At 28.2% G+C, this 21,465-nt stretch overlaps 1 protein-coding gene across 4 annotated transcripts; it reads right to left on the bottom strand.

The window, feature by feature from the left end:
- Positions 1-5,127: 5,127 nt before the first annotated feature.
- Positions 5,128-21,225, bottom strand: LOC135952527 (protein peste-like). Of its 4 annotated transcripts, none has more exons than XM_065502529.1 (6): positions 21,115-21,225; positions 9,664-9,835; positions 7,838-8,143; positions 7,545-7,769; positions 6,894-7,474; positions 5,128-6,244 (listed from the first exon to the last, which is right to left on the bottom strand). In XM_065502529.1, the coding sequence occupies exons 2-6, from the start codon at positions 9,808-9,810 to the stop codon at positions 5,764-5,766; spliced, it is 1,740 nt and encodes a 579-aa protein (XP_065358601.1). In that variant the 5' UTR covers positions 9,811-9,835; positions 21,115-21,225; the 3' UTR covers positions 5,128-5,763. The 4 variants fall into 4 exon arrangements, with proteins under 4 accessions (XP_065358601.1, XP_065358602.1, XP_065358599.1 ...); XM_065502530.1 differs by having other exon boundaries at positions 21,119-21,219; XM_065502527.1 differs by lacking the exon at positions 21,115-21,225 and adding an exon at positions 20,877-21,005.
- Positions 21,226-21,465: the final 240 nt, after the last annotated feature.

The following is a 21,465-nucleotide window of genomic DNA, read 5'->3' as shown; positions in this document are numbered from 1 at the left end:
AATTTTAAAGCTGTTTTTGAGATATCACCATTTTAAATTTTGATAGGATTTATATTATTATTTATAAAGTTTGGGACGTTGTTTCCAAATATGGTACAAATAATTTTGAGTTAACATTCGACTGATTACAAACTTTATGTTTTAGCATTAAACGAAATGAGCTATTCTTGACTTCATTTCAGTCATAATAATAACTAGTCGAAGGAGAAGTCAGAAGGACAGTTGATTCTTTTTTTCTTCACTGTTTATATGTTTGAACTGTCAAATTGACTTGAGTTTGTTGCAGCGAAAAATACAACATGCCCAAAAGCAATAAAAACAACAGGCAACTTTGACAGTTCAACTATCTTTTAACAAAAACAAATTACCTGTTTGTAGTTCTGTCGTCACCTATAAATTTCTCTTGAAACAGTCACTGCATTTTAGATATTTTATTTTATAAATATGGTAACCTGCATACATAATTTTTAAAACAATTGAAGAGAAAGAGAGAGTATGTATGACCAAGGATGCCAGAACTGATGGTTTTACCCAAAACTGGGAGTAATGTTTAACGGATACAAATTTGAAGATCGGAGTTTTCTGTAGGATATCCAAAATTAAAAATAAATTATTTCTTAATAAGTAAATATTAATTATTATAATACATTTATCCAAATATATTAATGGCGCCTTTGTATGAGATTTTACGAATCTTTTATGTGACGTAAAAGCTTTCATTTTAAAAATGTGGGAAATTTTTGGGTAAATATATTTTAAAATTGGGAAAACGAGAAAAATGTCTGGCAGCCCTGATTATGATAGCGTTAAAGAAATGTTAACAGAATTATGTTACTCATATTTTAACCAAAAAAAAACTTGTTTTAAATTTAAATAAAAAATAGAATTTTGTAAATCACGCTCAATAAACACAATTCATTTAAAGTTGTTTACGCGATATGACAATTTAAAACAAACTGCGTAAAAATATTTATTATTTAATTAAAAATAATTCGTTAGGAATAGCCACGATCATAATGTTAATACATATGTACATTTTTTTTTACTCATTTAGAAACCTACATACATATGTTATGTGCATTTAATTTTACTGCAATATTTTAAAATTTTATTTTTTAATTTAATTTACATACATAAATACTCACATTGTTATCAGTTGAAATTAAAATACAAATTCCAACTTGTTTTCATTCTTAAATGAGTAATTATTAATCTTTGTCTGGTTTTGAATACACCGAAAAAAAAGTCGCTCAAAAATAATTTAATAACAACATATTGCCTTTGCCTTTAGTAAATGATATTCACTTGAAATATAAAGAGAGACCTTGCAGGTAGACAGTGTGGAGCTCATGCGAAGAAAAGAAAAATACAAAACAAATTCTATAAACAAATTTGTAAACAATCGTACGATGGTCAATGACATGACTTGAATTGGTGTGGGTTATTTATTTATTTTTATATTTTGGGGTGTTTAAATAAATTAAATTATGTTACAAATTAGGAATACATATGCGAATAATAAAAAAAAACATGAATTTATATGTAAAGAAAGGTAATTTTGTTTATAAAAATTCGGTTTATATAATTTTAAAACATAAATAAACATATGGGATTAAATATTTTTAAACAATTTGCAACTTTGTTTATCTTCACTTGTAAGAAAGTGTCGAAATTCAATGTCCAGCTAAATTCACCGGATTATTGCAATTTGTACAATATTTTTTTTTGAGCTTAACAATTATGTTTTTATCATTTCATTTAAAATGTTTATCAATTAAAAATAAAATTTATTACCACAACGCTGATTATGATCATTAGTTAACAGCAACTGAGAGTACATGTGAAAATAGAGTTGCCAAGTCTTTATAAACCATATCGAAATAAAGCAGGGATTCCAAAACAAAAACTGCATTTGTGTTGGTGAACAAGAGAGAATTGCACTGAAAGAAAAGTTTAGTGACTAAATAAAATTCAGTTATTTATCTGGCTTCATTTGTTTACAAGCATGAATTCCACGTTTACGATTTTTTTTTCGCTTTTTTGAACAAATAAATTTCAAATCCGAATATTTTTTTAAAGATCGGATATACGTATCAGACTATATAAATGTTTCTTTGAGTGGATATGAAAAATATATCAATACATCCGCTAAGCACGTGCTTTCTACGCTGTCCCACAAAAGAGAATAATAATATGAGCAAGGCGTATTAATTATATGTGTGTGGCTAGCTAGCACAATATTGTGCAATAAAATGGTCATGGGCCGTAAACTGATAAGTAAACAAATAACACGGCGATAATGAAGTAAAAATACCGGGAAAGTGATTTTTCTGATTTTTCTGAATTTTCCAAACACCTCTACAATCTTGAGTGTTTTGTAAAACTTTGAGAAAACTGTGTGCTCTAGCAAACATATTTTTGTATCGATTTTTCAAATTTGGACATGTTTTTATTTTAAGAAGGAACCGTACTATTTATGAATTTATATAAAATATGTACATTAGGCTGGGTCGATTTGTATGGACGATCAAAAAGTAAAAAATCGTATAGCAGAAAAGCAATATAGGGAAAATTCTAAGAAAGTTTCCTCAAGAAACCATAGGTCTAAAATTATCCAATAAAAAAATAAATACTGAAATATCATTGGATAAGAAACGAAATGTGCAAGATAGGATTTGATTTTAGACCTATGGTTTCTTGGGGAAAATTTCTTAGAATTTTCCGTTGTTGTTGTAGCAGCAGTGTTTGAGTTTGAGCTGACAGCCCTTGGCCGAGTGAGCTCAGGTCATTCCGGTGCGTAGAACCGGCTGTCGTGGGAATGAAATTTTCCGTAGAATGCGTTTCTGCTTCACGATTTTTTTTGGAAAAAAATCGAAATCGAAAATTAAATTTTCCGTAGAATGCGTTTCTGCTTCACGATTTTTTTTGAAAAAAATCGACCCTCCCTATATTTACATATATGTTTATTCATGTGTAAAACGAGTTATTGAACTTTTTATAACATAACGCATAAAATTTTGTTAATTCGACGATTTCCTTATCACTTTAAAACTGTAGACATAAAAAAGTTTGCAATTTGGTAATAATGCGTGCAATCTATCTAAATATGTATATAATTAATAGGTCAGGCGATTTCTTGTGACCCCTTTTACGCTTACAGTATACATTAGATTATAAATGAAAAATATTTTTTCATTTATTTGAATGTATATGTCGGAAAAAGTTTTGAAGCTTTTTTTCAAATAAAAACAAAAGTTCTATTTTAAAGTAAAGTCGACTTCAACAAAAATTAAAGCTGAATTCACCCATGAGTTTCTGAAACATTTTTTGTTCGGAACATTTTTTTTATATGTATGTAGTTTGACGTTCCATTTTTGAGAGAGACTTCAAACTACATATAAAAAAAATTGTTCCGAACAAACTTTTTTTTCTTAACTTTAAATTTTCTTAGGGTATTTGATTTTAAAATGTTCTTTAAATTCAAAAATTGTTTATGAAAAATTGATTTCAATTCGAAACATTTATAAATAATTTCTTAAATAGTATGATTTTTTGATAATTTTTCTTTTCAAATAAAATCTAGGAGGCTTGAAAAAATATTTAAAATTTCATTTATATTTTTAACCCTCTCATGTCCGATATTGCGTATATGCAACATTGTGTTTACGAGCGTCTAAGTACCGCTTTAAATATTTTTTTTTGAACCTTTATAGCCTCATGTGTTGTTTAAGCTTACAACTAATTGGTTGGTAGTCAGCTGTGCACGTGTTCAGTTAGTAGCTATTCTCCCGAGAGCGAAGTTGACAAATTCAATTTGCAAAAAAACGTTGTTTTAAAAAAGTGTCAAAAAAACCATTAAATAATTAATTCATCTTAAAACCAAGTTCAACAACTAAATAATAAAAGGTAAGTGAGTAATTTAAAAAAACCTGGTATGAAAATATTATTTAGTTTGTCTGTAATAATTTTGTAAATGTAGTGTTGCGTATATGAAACATTGGTCTATTGTGATAGTTTTGTACCGCAGAGACATCACACATACATACAACGAATTGAAGCATATGCCGCTTATAAATTTCCAAATGGATGTTGATACCGATCTTTTGAATGCAAGTCAAACTACAGTTGTCGAAAAAGAGTGAGGTAGTCCATCATCACTCCTTTTTACAATGAATTCAGGAACTTCATCACCTTCTCCATCGACTCCGTCATCACCAGCTCCATCATCACCAGATACTTCATCACCAGCTCCTTCTACGGGTTCTGAATCAAACCCTATAAAAGATAATATGTTGCAGAGCCTGCAAAATCCCTACGATTTGATGGTTATAATCATTGGCCGGAATGGGGAACAAGGGGCAGAAGTAAGCTATGCAACACTGGATTTCCAAGCTGTAAATCCAACAAATGCAATGTGCAATTGTGCTCCAATCCTCAAAAAAATTGTTTTGTATCCTACCATAAATAAATTGAAATAAACGGCATTTGAAAAAAATCAACTTGTATTTAAATTTATAACACCATTGCCCAATGTTGCATATACGCAATATCCTGTAGCTTCTGAACCAGGACATCTAGGACATTGAAATTTTTGTCAGTTGATATTGATTTTTGTCAGTTATATGTCTACTCAAACAAATTTTAGCCACGCCCATTTTAATTCGGTCATGAGAGGGTTAAAAAATGTTTAAATTATCCTTGGAACATTTTTTTATGATTTTCAGCTAAAAAATGTGAAAATATGCGCGAAATTTACTGCATTTTTTGAAGATTATGAAAATATTTAATGTTAATGGATGTTTATTATGTATTAGGTACTGTAAAAGATGAGGCAAATCTGAATCAAACTATTTTCATGTAGTGCCAAAGTTACTGAAATCGAAATTAAATCTTATAAAAAGCAACTTTAATTTATGAGTTCAATTTACTTTTGATTTATTTAATAAATCTTTGAATTTCAAACTAAAAGCAACTGTTTTTAAGTGCATATTTTTATATTTTAATTGAATATCTTTGGTTGCCCAGATAATTAAATATATTTATTGAAGGAAAATTCAAAACCTGTATTTAAATTGTGACTTAATTCAGATTACAAAATCTTAAAAATTATAGTGAATGTACAAAATATTTTTAATAATAAAGAGTATTTATTTAAAACCACCTATTATGAAAATATAATAAAGTTACAGTGTTATATTCGACATTGTCGAATCTTATATATCCTACACCTTAATATGTACTATGTAAAATAAATTCTGGTCGATTTTTATTATTAAAAACAATTTTTCTTTATGAGAATTATTGATTTCAACAGACAGTATTCAGAGTATACTCGTAGTTTCGCAATTCAATATTCTAGAAATTGCGAATGGAATGAAAAACTAAATATATATAAAAGGTGCAACATGTCTGCTGTCGTAGAAAGTTATACTTTCCGTTGATTCAGCTTCCCCTAAGTAGCTAATATTTGGTCGAGAGCGATCTCTTCATTCCGGATTGTAGATATAGTTGTCGTGAAAATTGTCTGTAAGATTTTCTAGCACTCAAACCCAAAAGTTAACAAAATAATAGAAAATTTTAAAACTAATAAGTAAAAAAAACAGACTGCTGATTGAAATACATTTTCAACAGAAAAATGTATAAATAACTTTGTGAACAATCAAATGTACCCTTATAGTAAAAATCCTTATAAAAAATGACTACTTAATTTAAACCTACGTAAATATTTATATATATAAAACTATGTACTTTAAAGACATTTTATCAACTATTGCCTTTGTTCCGAGACATATTTTCAAAGTCTTTTTCAAAATCTTCTCGCCGACTATCCTCCAGACACGAACTTAATGCTTCATCCTCATCCAAATGAGAAATTATAACCGGTAAACTACGCCTGGGATGAGAAATGTATAAGAGCGAGGGGAAGTTTTGAGGTAAACTATACAAAGCCTCCCTAACCTTGACATTTTTGTATTTATTTTCATCGTCTTCATTATCATAATCGTCGTCATCGGCCATTGTATTAATTTCCATGTGATGAGTATAACGTTTATTCCAGGCCCGTTTCAAAGGCTGCCACAGGAATATCAACAATGATATTGTCATTATTGAAGTACCAAAGATGTGACAATACATTTCAAGATTGTTAATAATTTTTAATAATATGATAGAATTTTTGGAAATTCGCATATGCATGTCAAACCAGAAAGCTGGAAACAGCATACGACGTTCTGTTTGATATGATCTGGAAAGGTGATAAAAAGAGTATTACGTTAAGAAGATTTTCATGAATAATAAAAATGTGATCTAAAATGTGTTATATGCAAATAAAAATACTCTCAGATCCGCAAAATGAAATTGTTATAACTGATTTTGGTTTAATTACTCAGTCCAACAGCATTTTTGGAACAGAATAGCGAGCCTATAATTCTGAAAGGGCATATTGAGTAGATCAATTGTGTAGAATAAACTTATAGTCCAGCTGGTCTGAATTTTTTTTTACAGTGGTTCAAAGTCAAAGGGAGCATTATATTAACTGAAAAAATTTTGTAAGTTAATGTCTGAGAGAATTCTTATTGTCAGAGTTAAATTGTGGAATTTTATGGGGATCAGTTTTGTGGAAGAACATTTTTTTCCCATTGGTCAAAAAATTAAAACTTTGACCGACTGTAAAAAAAAATTCATTCCAGCTGGACTATAAGTTTATTCTACACAATTGATCTACTCAATATGCCCTTTCAGAATTATAGGCTCGCTATTCTGTTCCAATCAAAAATTCTCAATTTTTCAAAAATTATCAAAAATGTATAGACAAAATTAAAATATGGATAACTTTTTCTAACTGAATATCTAAGTGATTTCACATATTTTTGTTTGTCCCGTTAATAACTTACCTTATATGGGAACTTGGTTGTATGTAGAAATTCATTTGAAGTCTGGCTCTAAGTTCCAACATAAAACCTGTACGTGGTTCCAAAATGGCCGTAGTAGTGTGTATATCCATATCTGGTTTCAAACCATCAATTTTGGATATAAAATATGGATCGGCATCCATAAAATGAGGATTTGAAATGAAAATGGGAAGGCCAAACCAACATCCAGAAATATTGGCTGCACCGTAGGGTAAACACTCGCCATTACAAAAACACTGGTTATCGGGATTTAAGGTTCCATTATCGAAGAAATTTGGTGATATTATATAGCGGTATCCCAAAATACCATCCACCATGATTTCATCCAAATAATCTAAATTTACTGAACGGCAAAAATCAGTAAAAAAGTATTGTATCGATTCATTCTTTTTGAGGTTTGTCTTTTGAAACTCTCCAGGTGATCCTTTAACGGCTGAACATTCCTGAGGAAAATATTCAGAATAATTTTTGCCATTCCACAAAAGAAGTTGACCAAATTCCTCCATGTTTCCCACACCAGTGCCAATAGTGTGAGTGCCTAACAAGTCAGTGGAACCGTTGCGCTAAAGATAAATAAAAATGTATTTAATTTATTTTTGTTTTGTTTAAGTAATAAAGATTTCTGATACTCACCCCATAAATAAATCCAATACGATCCCATGGTACAAATATACCCATTGCACTGCGGAACGATGAAGGAAATATAGATAATAAATTCACAATATTATCCTCAAATCCCTTAAAGAAAAACTCTTCAGCCGTTCGCTTCCAAACAATACCATTTTGGTACAGTCTCAAAGCCATATCCACGACGGTTCGTTTCATATAAGACCAATCTCTGGTTTTCGAAGCGGCTGCCTAAAGTTTAAAATAAATAAAATAATTGTGTAATTATGTATTCGCAATTCATCTGAGAAATTACATACCACTAGTAATGCGTTCACTGTTACCAGTTTGTCGTCCAATTGTCTCTTACTCTTATCCTTGTCAAAATAGTAATAATGTTTTTTACCATAATCCAATGTGTTATTCTCTGGATGCCATTTGAAAATTTCTTTTTGTGGCACTTCGAGAAAACTATAGGGACCAATTTCTTCTAGTTTTGGCTTCACATTTGGAGTGAAAAAATCATCCGAATTCGTCCAGTTAAAGAAATATAGGTCTATTGTAACATTCACATCCGGACTTGTCCACATATCAACTATTTTGTTGCCTGGCCGTAGTTCCATATACTATAAAAATACAAGTATTCAAATTGATTATTACATATTTTTATTGAATTTCTCAAATTATTTTGTGTCCTATTAGTGTCCCTAAATCTACAAAATTTATTACTTATTGAGACCGTAGAGTAAAATTACTTTTAATTTTATTTTGTTAATGCCTTATTCATAAATAGCATAGAGAAATACACATGAGCGGAAACTAGAAAAAAACTCAACCAAAAATATTACTCAAAAAAATCACACATACAAGTTGATTTTGTTTTCACATAGTTTATTTGTACTAATGCATTCTCATGCATACTTAGGTTTTTGGCAACTGAGTTAGGTCTTCGACAGGAGAGTTTCCGATCTATTCCGATAGGAAAATATATGTACAGGATGGCGCTTAATGAGCTATATGTATTTAATTCTTCCTAAATTTTTTAATTATTATTTGGTCTTTGTTTTTTTTTTCAACATTTTGTGAAAAAGACTTCGGGAATTAATATTGGTTTAATACTAGGGTATTCAATCGATCAACAGTTAATCGGTTAACCGATTAATTTTGAACGGTTAACTGTTCGAATAATTTAAAATTGCCGATTTTCAAATAACAAATAAACCGATTAATTTCGATTAACCGAAATTCCTTTTTTTTTGCACTTTAACAAAAATATTATTGTATTTAATATTTTATTTCAATTCAAATACAAATTTCAAATTAAAATTATATATTTTTTCGAACCCAAGAAAAAGTTTTAATGAGAATAACAACTGACTTATTTAATTTACATGTATTTGTACAGAATTTAACGAAACTAAACGAAACTAAACTAAACGAAACTAAACTAAACGAAACTATCAAAAGTATTCAATATCTAAAAGAATCCAAAAAGGACACCCACCAATGGTATAACGAAAGATTTGATATGCTTAGAAAAAACTAAAAAAAATGAGATATTTGATATTTTTATCCAATATCTCGATTTCTCCAACATCTACAATCAGCGAGAGTTTTTTCCAAGTCAAGTTTTATTAAATCTAAAGAAAAAAAACGTTTAAAAGGAAAAAAATTAAATTATATTCTTTTTTTAAAAGATTATTTCAGAAGATCCCACTAAAATAGATCTCAAATACCATATCCGCTATTATTTTTGGTTGAATTGTGATGTTTTTGTACACAAAATTCTTGGTTGTATTTTCAATTTAAAATTAAAATAGACATTATTCGGTTAATCGAATAATTTTAAATAAATCGATTGTTAACCGAATAAATCGCGATTAATTATTTGCTCGGTTAACCGATTAAAGCAGAAACCCGATTAATTGAATACCATATTTATTACTGAATACGTTGCCGAAATGTTGTCCAAATGATAACAATTTCACAACCATTTTAGCAGACACAGCGAACTAGTTTGTTGTACAAATAGTAATATAGCTAGTGTAATGCTTCCAATTGGCACTTTTCAAACTTCTGAGTTAATTTATAATATTGAAAATATTTATTAAAGTATAAAAATTAAGTAATATTAAAAAATACTCACACTATCAATAAAACGATTTACAAATATTTTTGAAAATACTGTACAGAATACACCAACTAGAGCTAAAAAGATGGCAAAAACAACAAACAAATACTTGGCATATTTCCTCGTCGACTTGATGATCAATCTGGGAGATCGCTTCGGCATTTTTAACGGCAAGAAATGGTTATATCTGAAAATATGACAAAAAAATAAAACACTTAAATAAATTACAGAAGGTTATATTTATATAGAGAGTCTTAAAAGAGAATGAACATCAGTGATTTTTTTTGTTTTTTTAAGATCATTAAAATCATTATAGTCCGACTTAATTTTTTTTCAGAACCGAATCTATTATTCATAAAAATCTCCAACAAACCGAAACTTTTAAATTTTAATCGATGGATAGATAGATTTTAGAATTATTTCATTATCTTTAAAAAAATCAAATAATTTGTGGTGTTTACTCACTTTTTGAGGCTCTCTGTATGTGGTACATTTATTTAGATCAATTCTCATACTTAACCTATACAATTTTAATTAGATCTAAATAAACAACTAAAGTTATTCGTTTTACTAACAATTATAATGACAATAACAGTAATAACATCGTACTGATCATTTACACGTTATTAGTAGATTTAAAAAATAAGCATTTTTAATAACACTTTGTTTATTTAACCTTTTTTGTTGTATTTAACGATTAGTAGTAATTGTAAATTTAAATTATAATATAATAACGTCAAACTATATTTATAACAATTTCTTTATGATCATAACTTAACTTACAAAATACGTATATTCATAATTGTCGTCAATAATGCATTTGAGTGCATTTATTGACGATACCCTTCAACACTCACTTAACAACATCATGATTTGACCAATTAATATTCATTATTAAAGGTATTTTTGTAATTTGTCTTAAGCTTATATGTAAATATCAGCACATGTTTATAAGATTTTTTCATATTTTTAATGTAACGCATTTTCCACCAAACATTTAGCTTACCAAAGAGAATGTTTCCAACAAATGCACAAATTTTATAAAATTTTTTGTGCTAAATTTTAAAATATATTGGTTTTGTAAGTTCATGGAAATTGGTAATTCGTACATACATCGATAGACATTTTATCATTTTGCGGTTTAGTGGTCACTTTACTAACCACCTTTTCTATAGTCTTTAAAATATAGTTTATTGGCATCTATTACCATTTTGCTAAACAATTATATTTTTTGAAGTCATCAGGTGTATTCGCGTACTTTCCAGTAAAAAATATCCAGTAACTTTATTTTAGAGAGTAAAAATAAATTACTCTCAATCTGAAAAATTACAAAAAAAAAGTACGCGAACAACAATTTGTAAAATAAGTTGTATTTTATTATAAATCAATTCAAAACTATTGTTTTGTGTTATTTTACTTCTTTTCTTTGCAAAACTTGTAAATTGTATTCATTTCCAACATTTTAATTGTTTACATTTGCAGCCATATGCTTTTAACATATTTTTTACTGGACATAAAATGTCCAGTAAAAAATATCATGTTCTCTATCTACGAACTGTCACTTTTAACACTCTCTTGCTCTCTCGTTACAAGTTTTTAAAAGTAAACGAACGGAATCCCGTAACTTCCAGTGATAATTTGTACAAATTATTACAAATTATCAAGTACGCGAACACAACTATCGTTTATGTTTTTTTTTTGCAGAAGTTCGCCGTCAGGGTGTTCTGGTTAGATAAATATATTAATTTGAAAATTTTTTAAGAGACTTTCACGCATTCAATAAAAAAAGCACAGAGTGTTTATTGTTTATCAAATTCAGTATTACTTTGCTATTTCGTTTGTTTAGTCAGAAAATTTAGTCAAAAATGTTCGATTTCCAAAAAATGTATATAAAACGAAAATTTTTATCATAATTATTTTTAATACCAACCGCCAAGGTGTAAAATAACCACCCCACTCCCCAAAAAACTTTGGAATGGCCAAGGCGAATTCATATAAGGTGACCTCATCCCTACAACAAGTACAACAATACAAAAACAACATACATTTTGTTTTTGCTTTCTTGCCCAATCTGTCAAAAAAACAGCTGTGTATAAAGCAAGGCGAATTTAATAATAAACTGGAATTTAACAACAAACCAGTGAAAGATTTATATTTATTTTTATTTATTGTTTTATTTCTTGTGGAGAATGGTAATATTATCGATGAAGAGTTCAAACGCGTGGTGAACAAAAGAAATGTAATACTGGAAGCCAAAAATCGAGAGATTTACTCGGCAAATTTCATTCCACTTCTTCCGACTTAGTTCATCTTTAGGTACGCGGAACAAAGTTCCACTTCCCTTTGGATATTTAAATTTACAATAAGTGCACACACGCATATTTTAAAATTGATTTTATTATTATTAATATCACTTTTTAAACTTTAAGCTTTTTCTCACTTTTTAAATTTTTTGGCGCGCACTAGAAAGTAAACAACAAGCCAACAATTTTGACAGTTTGGGCAAAACAGCTGATGATCAGCTGGGCTAATGAGCTCACCTTATATGAATTCGCCTTGGGAATGGCTTGGTTTTTTTATGTTTTGATTTACTTTTTAAGTAAAAAGTGCAATTATTTTGATTTTAAACTTATACACAAAAAAGCATGGCTGAAAGAGTTATATGTATGTGATTAAAAGCAATGACGCTTCTTTATACTTTCATCGGAAGGCTTTTTTTACACGATTGCATTAACTTCTCTTCTACAGATCAACATATACGACCATTTATTTCCGCCTGAATGGGTTATAAACCCAGACACAATTGTTTTATTTAGTATGAGTATATAAGAATCGCATTTAAAAGTAGTTTTCTGTGATTTTTACCGTGTTTTATAACATCAATTCACCCTGACGTTGACCCAGTTTACAATCTTATGAAAAGGAATTAGTTTACAATATCTCAAACAACTTCCGGTGTAAGCACGTTATAAAAATAACACATTTCCAAACGACCGCTTCTTACGATATCCAGTCAACATTACTGCACCGACTCTATGTATCACTCAAGTCGAATTCTCAAATGTATGATTTATATAATAAACACTAAGTATGTCAATTAAGTGCATAATATTTTGTTCAAGGATCGTAAGAAATGTTACACGAAATTTCAAAAAAATTCAAGTCCAAAAATTAAATTCAGCAAGACAAATACAAAAAATAAAAAACAATAATAATAAAATTTTATTACAACAATTACTGAAAAAAAAAAAATACAAATAACGTTGTTAACATAGTAATTAATATAGAGGGTCAAAAACCCTTTGCAAAAATACTCGAACTTTACACAGATTCTACCTTTCTCTCATTTTTATTTAATATTGCCATTATTATTGTTTTAAACTTTTATTGAAATATTCTAAGTAAGAAATGTACTAGAAAATTTATTAAATACTTATTATCATTGTGAAATAACAACATTTTATTATAAGAAAAAAATTCAATCTATGTGCGTAATTAATTATTCTCATATCTTGCTACTACCACGTTAATAAATCGAGTACAATAAAATTGTTTACCGATAGATAAAACACTTTTCCAAGCTCATTTCTTATTCAAATTGTCAATTTCCGATTTAAATCAAACGACTAATTGTAGTTAAATATGTAATAACAAATAAATATTAAATTAACCTGAAAACTGGCGATAATTTTATTTACATCTAGTTTGTTTTAAAACGTTTTACACGTACTTATGCATATTCAAGTTTTTTTTTATAAACAAAAAAAAAATATCTATCTAAAAATTGTTATTATCAAGTTCACTTAAAGAATTAAATTAATCAGTTTAATTTTGTGTTGAGTTTACGGGGTCAACATCTCTTTGACTGTCATTAATGATACGAATTACAACTCGTACCTCATTGAGTTTTGATATTTACATATGTAATTATGTACTATTGTTTTGTTTAATTAAACTACGAGTACTAATAATTTGTTGTTAATTTAATATAATAATTTTATTGGTAATAATTGTTGCACGTTGTTTTAATATATATACATATATATATATTGTATTAACATTTAAACCTCCTTTTAGACGGTAGATTAGCTATTGAATTTATATTAATACAGACAATTTTAATTTACTGTTTACCTACATATGTACATAAACTGTTCTCTTCTACCTACATTAAGTGTTGGAAAAAATAATAGAAACGACCGAAAGTTTCAAAATTTTCTAAAATTTGTATTGAAGGGTTACAAATACGGCCCTATGCTCCTTGTAGGAGTTAACACGAACAAATATATGTGTTATAGTGTTATATTGGACCGATCCTCACAAAAGTTGGTAGAAAGATTTAGGTTCATATAAAATTTCATCATCAGTCCCCATACAAGGGCGACCTTGTATGGGAACTAGAGACAAATATTTTCCCGATTTTCTCCATTATTCCGTATAAATTCGGAGAACTTAGATACAACATTTTTTGCTGCTCAAACAGTATTATGGGGGGGGTTATTTGTATGGGGGCTAGGTGAAATCATGGACATACATATATTGGCCATTTTAAATCCCAAACTAACCTTATTAACAGAGAGTATTTGTGGAATAGCCTTTTGTTTGGGCCCTATCGTGTTTTCAACAGACAGACGGACGGACATAGCTAAATCATCTTAGAATCTTATACAAATGTAACAAAATTCTCATTATGAATTATAATTTTCCATTATTTAATGCAACGGTCTTTTGCTTTAAATTACAAGAAATGGGTTTAAAATAATTATTTGAAATATTAAACAAAGAAACTGTTTCTGCGTTCTCATATTATTTTAACAAAAAAGGACATTGAGAGCATCTGTTCATATGATTCAGAATAGCTTATAAGATATAGAAAATAATAGCAGCTTTGGAAACTCAGATAGATGTCCATTAACTTATTTTTTTAATTACAATATTGTCCAATTCCAAATGAGTCAGTTATTAACATAGTATTCTAAAGGTAGGATCACACGTGGCAAATATTTACTCAAAAAAGCGTAACCACTTTTATTAGCACAAATTTGTTTGACGTATTTATTCTTACAAGTGTTTTTTGTAAGATCAAACAGCATCAAATAAAATAAAAAAAAAACAAATTTTAGTTTTGAATAGTCGTAAGTAAAAGGAGTTTTTGAAATAAATAAAAGAATTCAAATATATTTTATTTAGTGGTTACGTCTTTTTCATCAAATATTTGCCATGTCTGACCCTACCTTAAATCATACTGTTTTTGTTTTGCGTTTAAATCAACTTTAACATAGTTAATTCATTCTATCAAGGAATTAGACATTTTGAAAGGTGCAATGACTTTTAGTACTGCAAGGTCGGCTGAAAACATTACTGCTGCTCAAGAAAGTGTTCAAAACAATCCATCAACCTCAATTCCACGCCGTGTTCAGGAGCTGGGTATTCAAAGAACTACTTTGGCCACAATTTTGCTCAAGGATTTCCGTTTAAGATTCGGTTGGCACAAGAGCTTCTTCCACAAGACCATTTACGCCGCCGTACATATGCCAATAGGATGTTACAGCTCGCCCATGACAACCCCGATTTTCATGAAAAAATCATAATGAGTGACGAGGTCCATTTTCATTTGAATTGATATGTGAATAAACAGAATAGTCGGTTCTGGGCAATGGAGAACCCTCAAATTATTCATCAGTCACCTTTGCATCCATTAAAAGTGACAGTCTAGTGTGCAATTTGGTCATCAATCGATGATTGATTTTGATAAAATGTTTTAACGATTAAAACACGTTGGTTTATCGAATATTTTTCCATAATAAATTTGCCATGTGTCTACTTCACTACTGCCAAATATGAAGTGTCAATACTAATGTTTACCAAAATGGCGTCAAAACAAAGTAGTATACCTTCCCGGCGTACACCCTGTATTTTTCTGTTTAAAAAGTAAAGCTCATAAAGATCATTCATACAAAAGAAACAATTTTAAAATTAGATAGATTAGATGTATGAAATTGTAATTTCACTAAAACGAAGTGATTGAGAAAATCAATAAGTATTTAATAAGTAGCTAATTTTTGTAGCTAATTTTTGTATCACTGTTTTATTGTCATAAGTACTATAATTTGAGATTTCATTAGATACATTAGTACTTACTTACATACGTACTTTATTCGTAAACAAGTATTGTACACAAATTCATTGAACTTTAATTTGTTTTTGCATTGTAATCGTAATTACAACATCAAGAGCAAATGTATATCAATTCCAACAAATTTGTTGTAATTTCAAATCATGTGTTAAATAGTGCTACTTATTATACAGTTGTGAGTAATTTTAAACAATCGCCTATATAGTCTATGATGCGGTCTTGCAAACTGACATTGTCTACACAATTTAATATTTTAACTTTTTTAAAAATACATATGTATGTATGTATTTTAGCTTACATATACATATGTATGTATATTGAAAATGTGCATGTATTTAGAAGAAAACTATATTTAGTTATCTTTATATTGTGGATATGAAGCTGAGTTGAGGCTAAATATCTTCTAATATCAAAAAATATATTACGTTCTTAAACAAAAAATATACATCAATCAAGTTTTTAATCAGTTTCTAATTAAATTTTCATAAAATTATATATCAGTTTAACTAACGTCTAGATCAACATACACATGCATTTATCTGAAAATATTTTAAAAACAGATGGTCAGATCTAAATTTTAAAAATAGATCGGAAACTCTACTATCAAAGACCTAACTCAGTTGTCAAAAACCTAAGTGTTGAGAATGTATTAGTAAAAAAAATATGTGAAAACAAAAACAACGCTCGTGTGTGACTATTTTGAGGAATTTTTTGAGTTTTTTTCTAGTCTCCGCTCTATGTTTCTCTATGATAGTTTTCATACAAAAGTAATACTTTCTGTACACAAAAAAAATGTTTGATACTTTTATTTTGATTAAACATTTAATTAATTTACAATTTTAAACCAATACAAAATTATAACTGACTCAATAATTTTTATACTTGTTTATTGTGTTATCGTCAGTGTTTAAAAAGCTTTTTTTTAACTGTTGCTACAACTACTGCTTCAAAAAAGTGTATGTAGCGGTAGCAGTAGCATTTGTCTTTTGTCTTTTTTCGTTTTCTAGTATTTTTAAAACTACTGCTACCTTCAAAATATAAAACTCTTAACAGAGCAGTAGTAATAAAACATGAATTGTAAATGGAGTAACATGAACTGTAAATGGAGTAATTTTTAAGGTAGCAGTAAAGTAGCAATTGATGCAGCAGTAAATGTAGTCAAAAAAGAAAATCTTCAGTCATAACACCAAAATTGACAGAATTAAACACTGTGAATTGTTTTTGTTTTGAGAGAGTTTGAAAGAATTATTCGATTTTATTCGTCTCAGATGTTCGTGTTGCTAACAGAAAGATCGTGTTTTCTGTGTGTATAACAAAAAAGTCGAACTTTTTTTTACAACACGACCAACATACAAATATACATTCACAACAACAACACATAATATAATTTTTTGGCTGAAGATTTTTATTTTTGACTTATTTTATTGCTACCTCAACTGCTACTTCTTCTACTACCTCAACTGCTACTTCTATTACTACTAAATTTTAAAAGTAGCAGAATTAATAAAAAACTAATGACTGCTACATTAAAACTTTTTCTTTTTTAAGGTAGCAATAGAAAATAAATTTTTGCTACTTTTAAATTTTTATTTTATTAGTACTACTACAACTACTGCTACCAAAATGTGAAGGTAGCAGTAGTAGTAGTAATTATTGACTCCGAGTTTTTATTAATTTTTTAACTAGACTACTTGTGTTTTTTCGTTGCTACTGCTACTTGTAGTCTAGTTTTTTAAACACTGGTTATCGTAAGTAGCGGTCCATACTGTGAAACATTTGATGCAAAACATTTTTAAATTCTCCTGTGAAACTGTATTCGTGTCCACAAAGTGAAGTTTTTGCTTTTCAGTTTTTGATATTCTGTACAGAACGAATAAATGTGGATGACATACTCAACAAAAACTTATGTGCTGTTTTTCTATAGCGAATGAGCGTTTTGAGTGGACGTTTTACATGTATTTTGTTTTTGTTACAATAACAAAACACATGTTAAATTTCCACTCAAAGTACTCGTTCGCTATAGAAAAACAGCACATTAATGTACATGAAACAGAGTACCTACCCTTTTCCATTCCTCTTTCCCCTTTCATCAACAAACTCAAATGTTTTGCAGCAAATGGACTAACCAACCAGCAGAGAACTACGCCGAAAGCCTAAGAGTCGGTTAAGCCGAGCCGCCGAGTCGTGGTATATTAGGACAATATGACATGATAGGAGACCTTGTCAATTGACAAATTATTACATTTTATTCTATTTTTTTAACACTTTCATTGTTAATAAGATTTTATATTTTGCGTAAATAAAGAAAAAATATTTTTAAATTTCTTATATTTAATATTTGGTTATTGTAGAATTTAAACTATTGGACAGAGATTGGAATCTGACCTATGGCACCTACTATCGGGTAACATAGAGACATAACTGTCAAAAACCTAAGTCTGCAAATACATGCTGCTCAATGTAATTTGTTGTTGTATCAGATATATGATTTGTTGTATCGGAGTATCTCGTCTCAGTGGAACCTACCTTAAGAAAAAAAATTTTAAATATATGAATTTCTGTATATTAGGTCCAATCTAATTAGAGGTGAGTACTAGGATATTCAATCGATTAACCGTTAATCGGTTAACCGATTAATTTTGGACGGTTAACTGTTCGAATAATTTAAAACTGCCGATTTTCAAATAACAAATAAACCGATTAATTTGTGTCGATTAACCGAAATTCCTTTTGTTTGCACTTTAACATATGTACATATTTTATTGTATTTATTTTTTCATTTCCATTTCCATTTCAATTCAAATACAAATTTCAAATTAAAATTTTATATTTTTTCGAACATCCAACAAAAATTTTTAGTGAGAATAACAACTGACGTTTAAAAGGATCTCAATAAAAACCTAAAAAAACTCAAATGTGTATACAAAAAGGATCTCAAATACCATATTTGCTATTATTTTTTGGTTGAATTGTTATGTTTTGTTTGTTTTTAATATTTCTGTATACAAAATTCGTGGTTGTATTTTCAATTTAAAATTAAAATAGACATTATTCGGTTAATCGAATAATTTTAAATTAACCGATTATTAACCGAATAAATCTAAACCCCGATTAATTATTTGCTCGGTTAACCGATTAAACCAGAAACCCGATTAATTGAGAGTGAGAGATATTATAATTTTATATAATTTCAACATTGGTTTCACAGTTTTCAGTCGAATCAATTTTGATTATTTTCTGAGCCGTTTGTTTCAATGATGATTACACCAGTATATAAATCGTAAAAGTAGATGTGAAATACATTTTAAGTACAAAATTACATTTGGTGCATAGAATTTCATAATTGAGATTTATTTTAATTTTTTTCTGTGTATAATACAAGTAACTGTTATATATAGATTTTAGCCAGAAAAAAAAATATTTTATTATCTTTTAAATTTTAATTAACAAATAATTAGATGAGGTTTAGAAAAGGTTAAGCTTTGTTTGTTAAGTTTTGTGTTATAAACTAAAATAAACACATATTTTAGTACATACGAGTATATTTTATTATTTTAGTTAATATTTATTTGCGTATTATATAATTCTTAAGCAGTTATTATTAAGTTGTTATTGTGATGAATGTTATCATAAATTCTGTTTTAATTATATCATAAATTTAAAATAATAAATAATTGTATGTAATGATTTATATTAAGTAGACAAATTTAGAATAAGTAAAATTTCGTAATTTTAGATTTTTAAAATGCCAAAAAACTTGTTTTTTTAACATATAATTCTCTACCTAGGGATTGCATTTATTTGTAATCAAGAATAATACCGGGCAGAAAAACAAACAAAATTCCCCAAAATGTTTCTTGTGTGGCAAGCCATTTGCAGTTGTTGTAAAATAAGCCAATCATTTCTGACATTAGGCACGATAAACACAGAAATACTTACATATATAATACGGAGTGGAGTGTCTACAAAAACGGCTTTTACATTTCTCAAAACAGAACAGAGTGCCTTCATATTTCTGGCCCGATTTTGCATAATACCACTATGAGAAAAAGGCCTTTGAGTGGTATTCAAATAATAATAATAATAATGTTAATTTTGTATCACGGGAGGCAAATCTAGCAAACTGTCCAGAATTTCGGCCTGTGGAATTATATTGGGCTCTTGTTAAAAAATAATTAAAGACCACAGGAAAGGTATTTCAGGACATGCATGCTTTTAAGTGATTTTAAGCAACTATAAATCGTTAATGGGAGGTGTTCCGGAAAAAGCCAATACTTTAAAGTTTAATGAATTGGTACAATATTTTAATAAATTTATGTATTTTTAAGAATTTTTATATTGAACGTTTTTATTTTTATTTAACTTAATACAAATATGTATAAGTTTTTTCCGACTCACTCTTTAGTTTTAATTTGTGAAAAATATTTGTTATTACGTGTATATTTTAAGTTTAAAATTACTTATCAAACAGAAAGTGGACCCTTTGTGCCTTTCCTATTACAATTTAAATCAATCACAGTCTTGATAAGAACAAACAGAGCTCGCGTCAATCAAATTATTTAATAAAACTTACATATTTTAGTTAATAATCGTATTTTTCGAAAACTTAATTTAAAAATTTATATATAAATTGCATAAAAATCTCAGTTTGTAATAAACATTTTTCACATTATTTTTGTTTAATGATTTGAACTCTCACTTTCATTGTAGATGTCACAAAACCCATAAAATCAAAATGGCAACAAGGTTTTCGAATAAAACTTTTCCACAATGTTTCTATTATAAATAGCTGTTGTTGTTTTGTTTTATAAAGGAACTATGATATTGCATTTATTACTAGCATGATACAGTTAACATTTTAAAATAGAAATTAAATTTAAAATTTCATATATGTAAGTTTGTATTTTAATTTAAATATTGACAGTTGTCATCATTCAATAAATATTTACCTATATTTATTAAAAACTGTTTACTGATTAACTAGCTAACTAACTAACATACATAGATTTAAAATGACACAAATTCAATAATAAAATTATTTTATATCACTTTTGTGCCATGAGATTTGTATATAATTTATAGGATCATTTACTTTAATATATTTTTCAATAGTTTTATAATCTTGCTCATTCAATAATTAACGCACTTTATTATTTTATTTATTTTTTTATTTTCGTTTCACTTTTTTTTTTGTTGCAACATTAAGTCAAGTTGTAGTTTGAAATACCGACTGAAATGTCTTCCTAAAAACGTTTTGTATTTATAAATTGTTTAGATTTACAATTTCTAGATCTCTGGGAGATTTTAAGTGCTGTGACTAGTTTACTTACTCACACGTTCAACAATGTCACTATTATTTAGTAATTAATTTATAGTAACAAAAAATATATAATAATTTTGTATTTATTCTATTTCTTGAACTTTACTGAGCTGAGTCTGGTTAATTACTGTTTAAAAATAAAATGCAAATAGAAATCAGTCTTGTTTATAAAAAATCTTACAAATTGTTGTGTTTTTCTTTATTATTATTATTGTATTATTATTTTTTTTTATTTAAGAGCAATCTGGCCACTTTAGTGCACTTGGAAAAATTTGATTTAAAATTATAGATTTTTTAAAATGTTTAGCTTTTATTTTGAAACATTTGTACAATATGACCTTTCCCAATTTTTCTGGCAACA

This window comes from Calliphora vicina, chromosome 2 (assembly GCF_958450345.1).
Source record: "Calliphora vicina chromosome 2, idCalVici1.1, whole genome shotgun sequence".
Classification (NCBI taxonomy): Eukaryota; Metazoa; Arthropoda; class Insecta; order Diptera; family Calliphoridae; genus Calliphora; species Calliphora vicina.
Note: the sequence above shows the minus strand (reverse complement) of the source record. Positions and strands in the feature narration are given on the sequence as shown.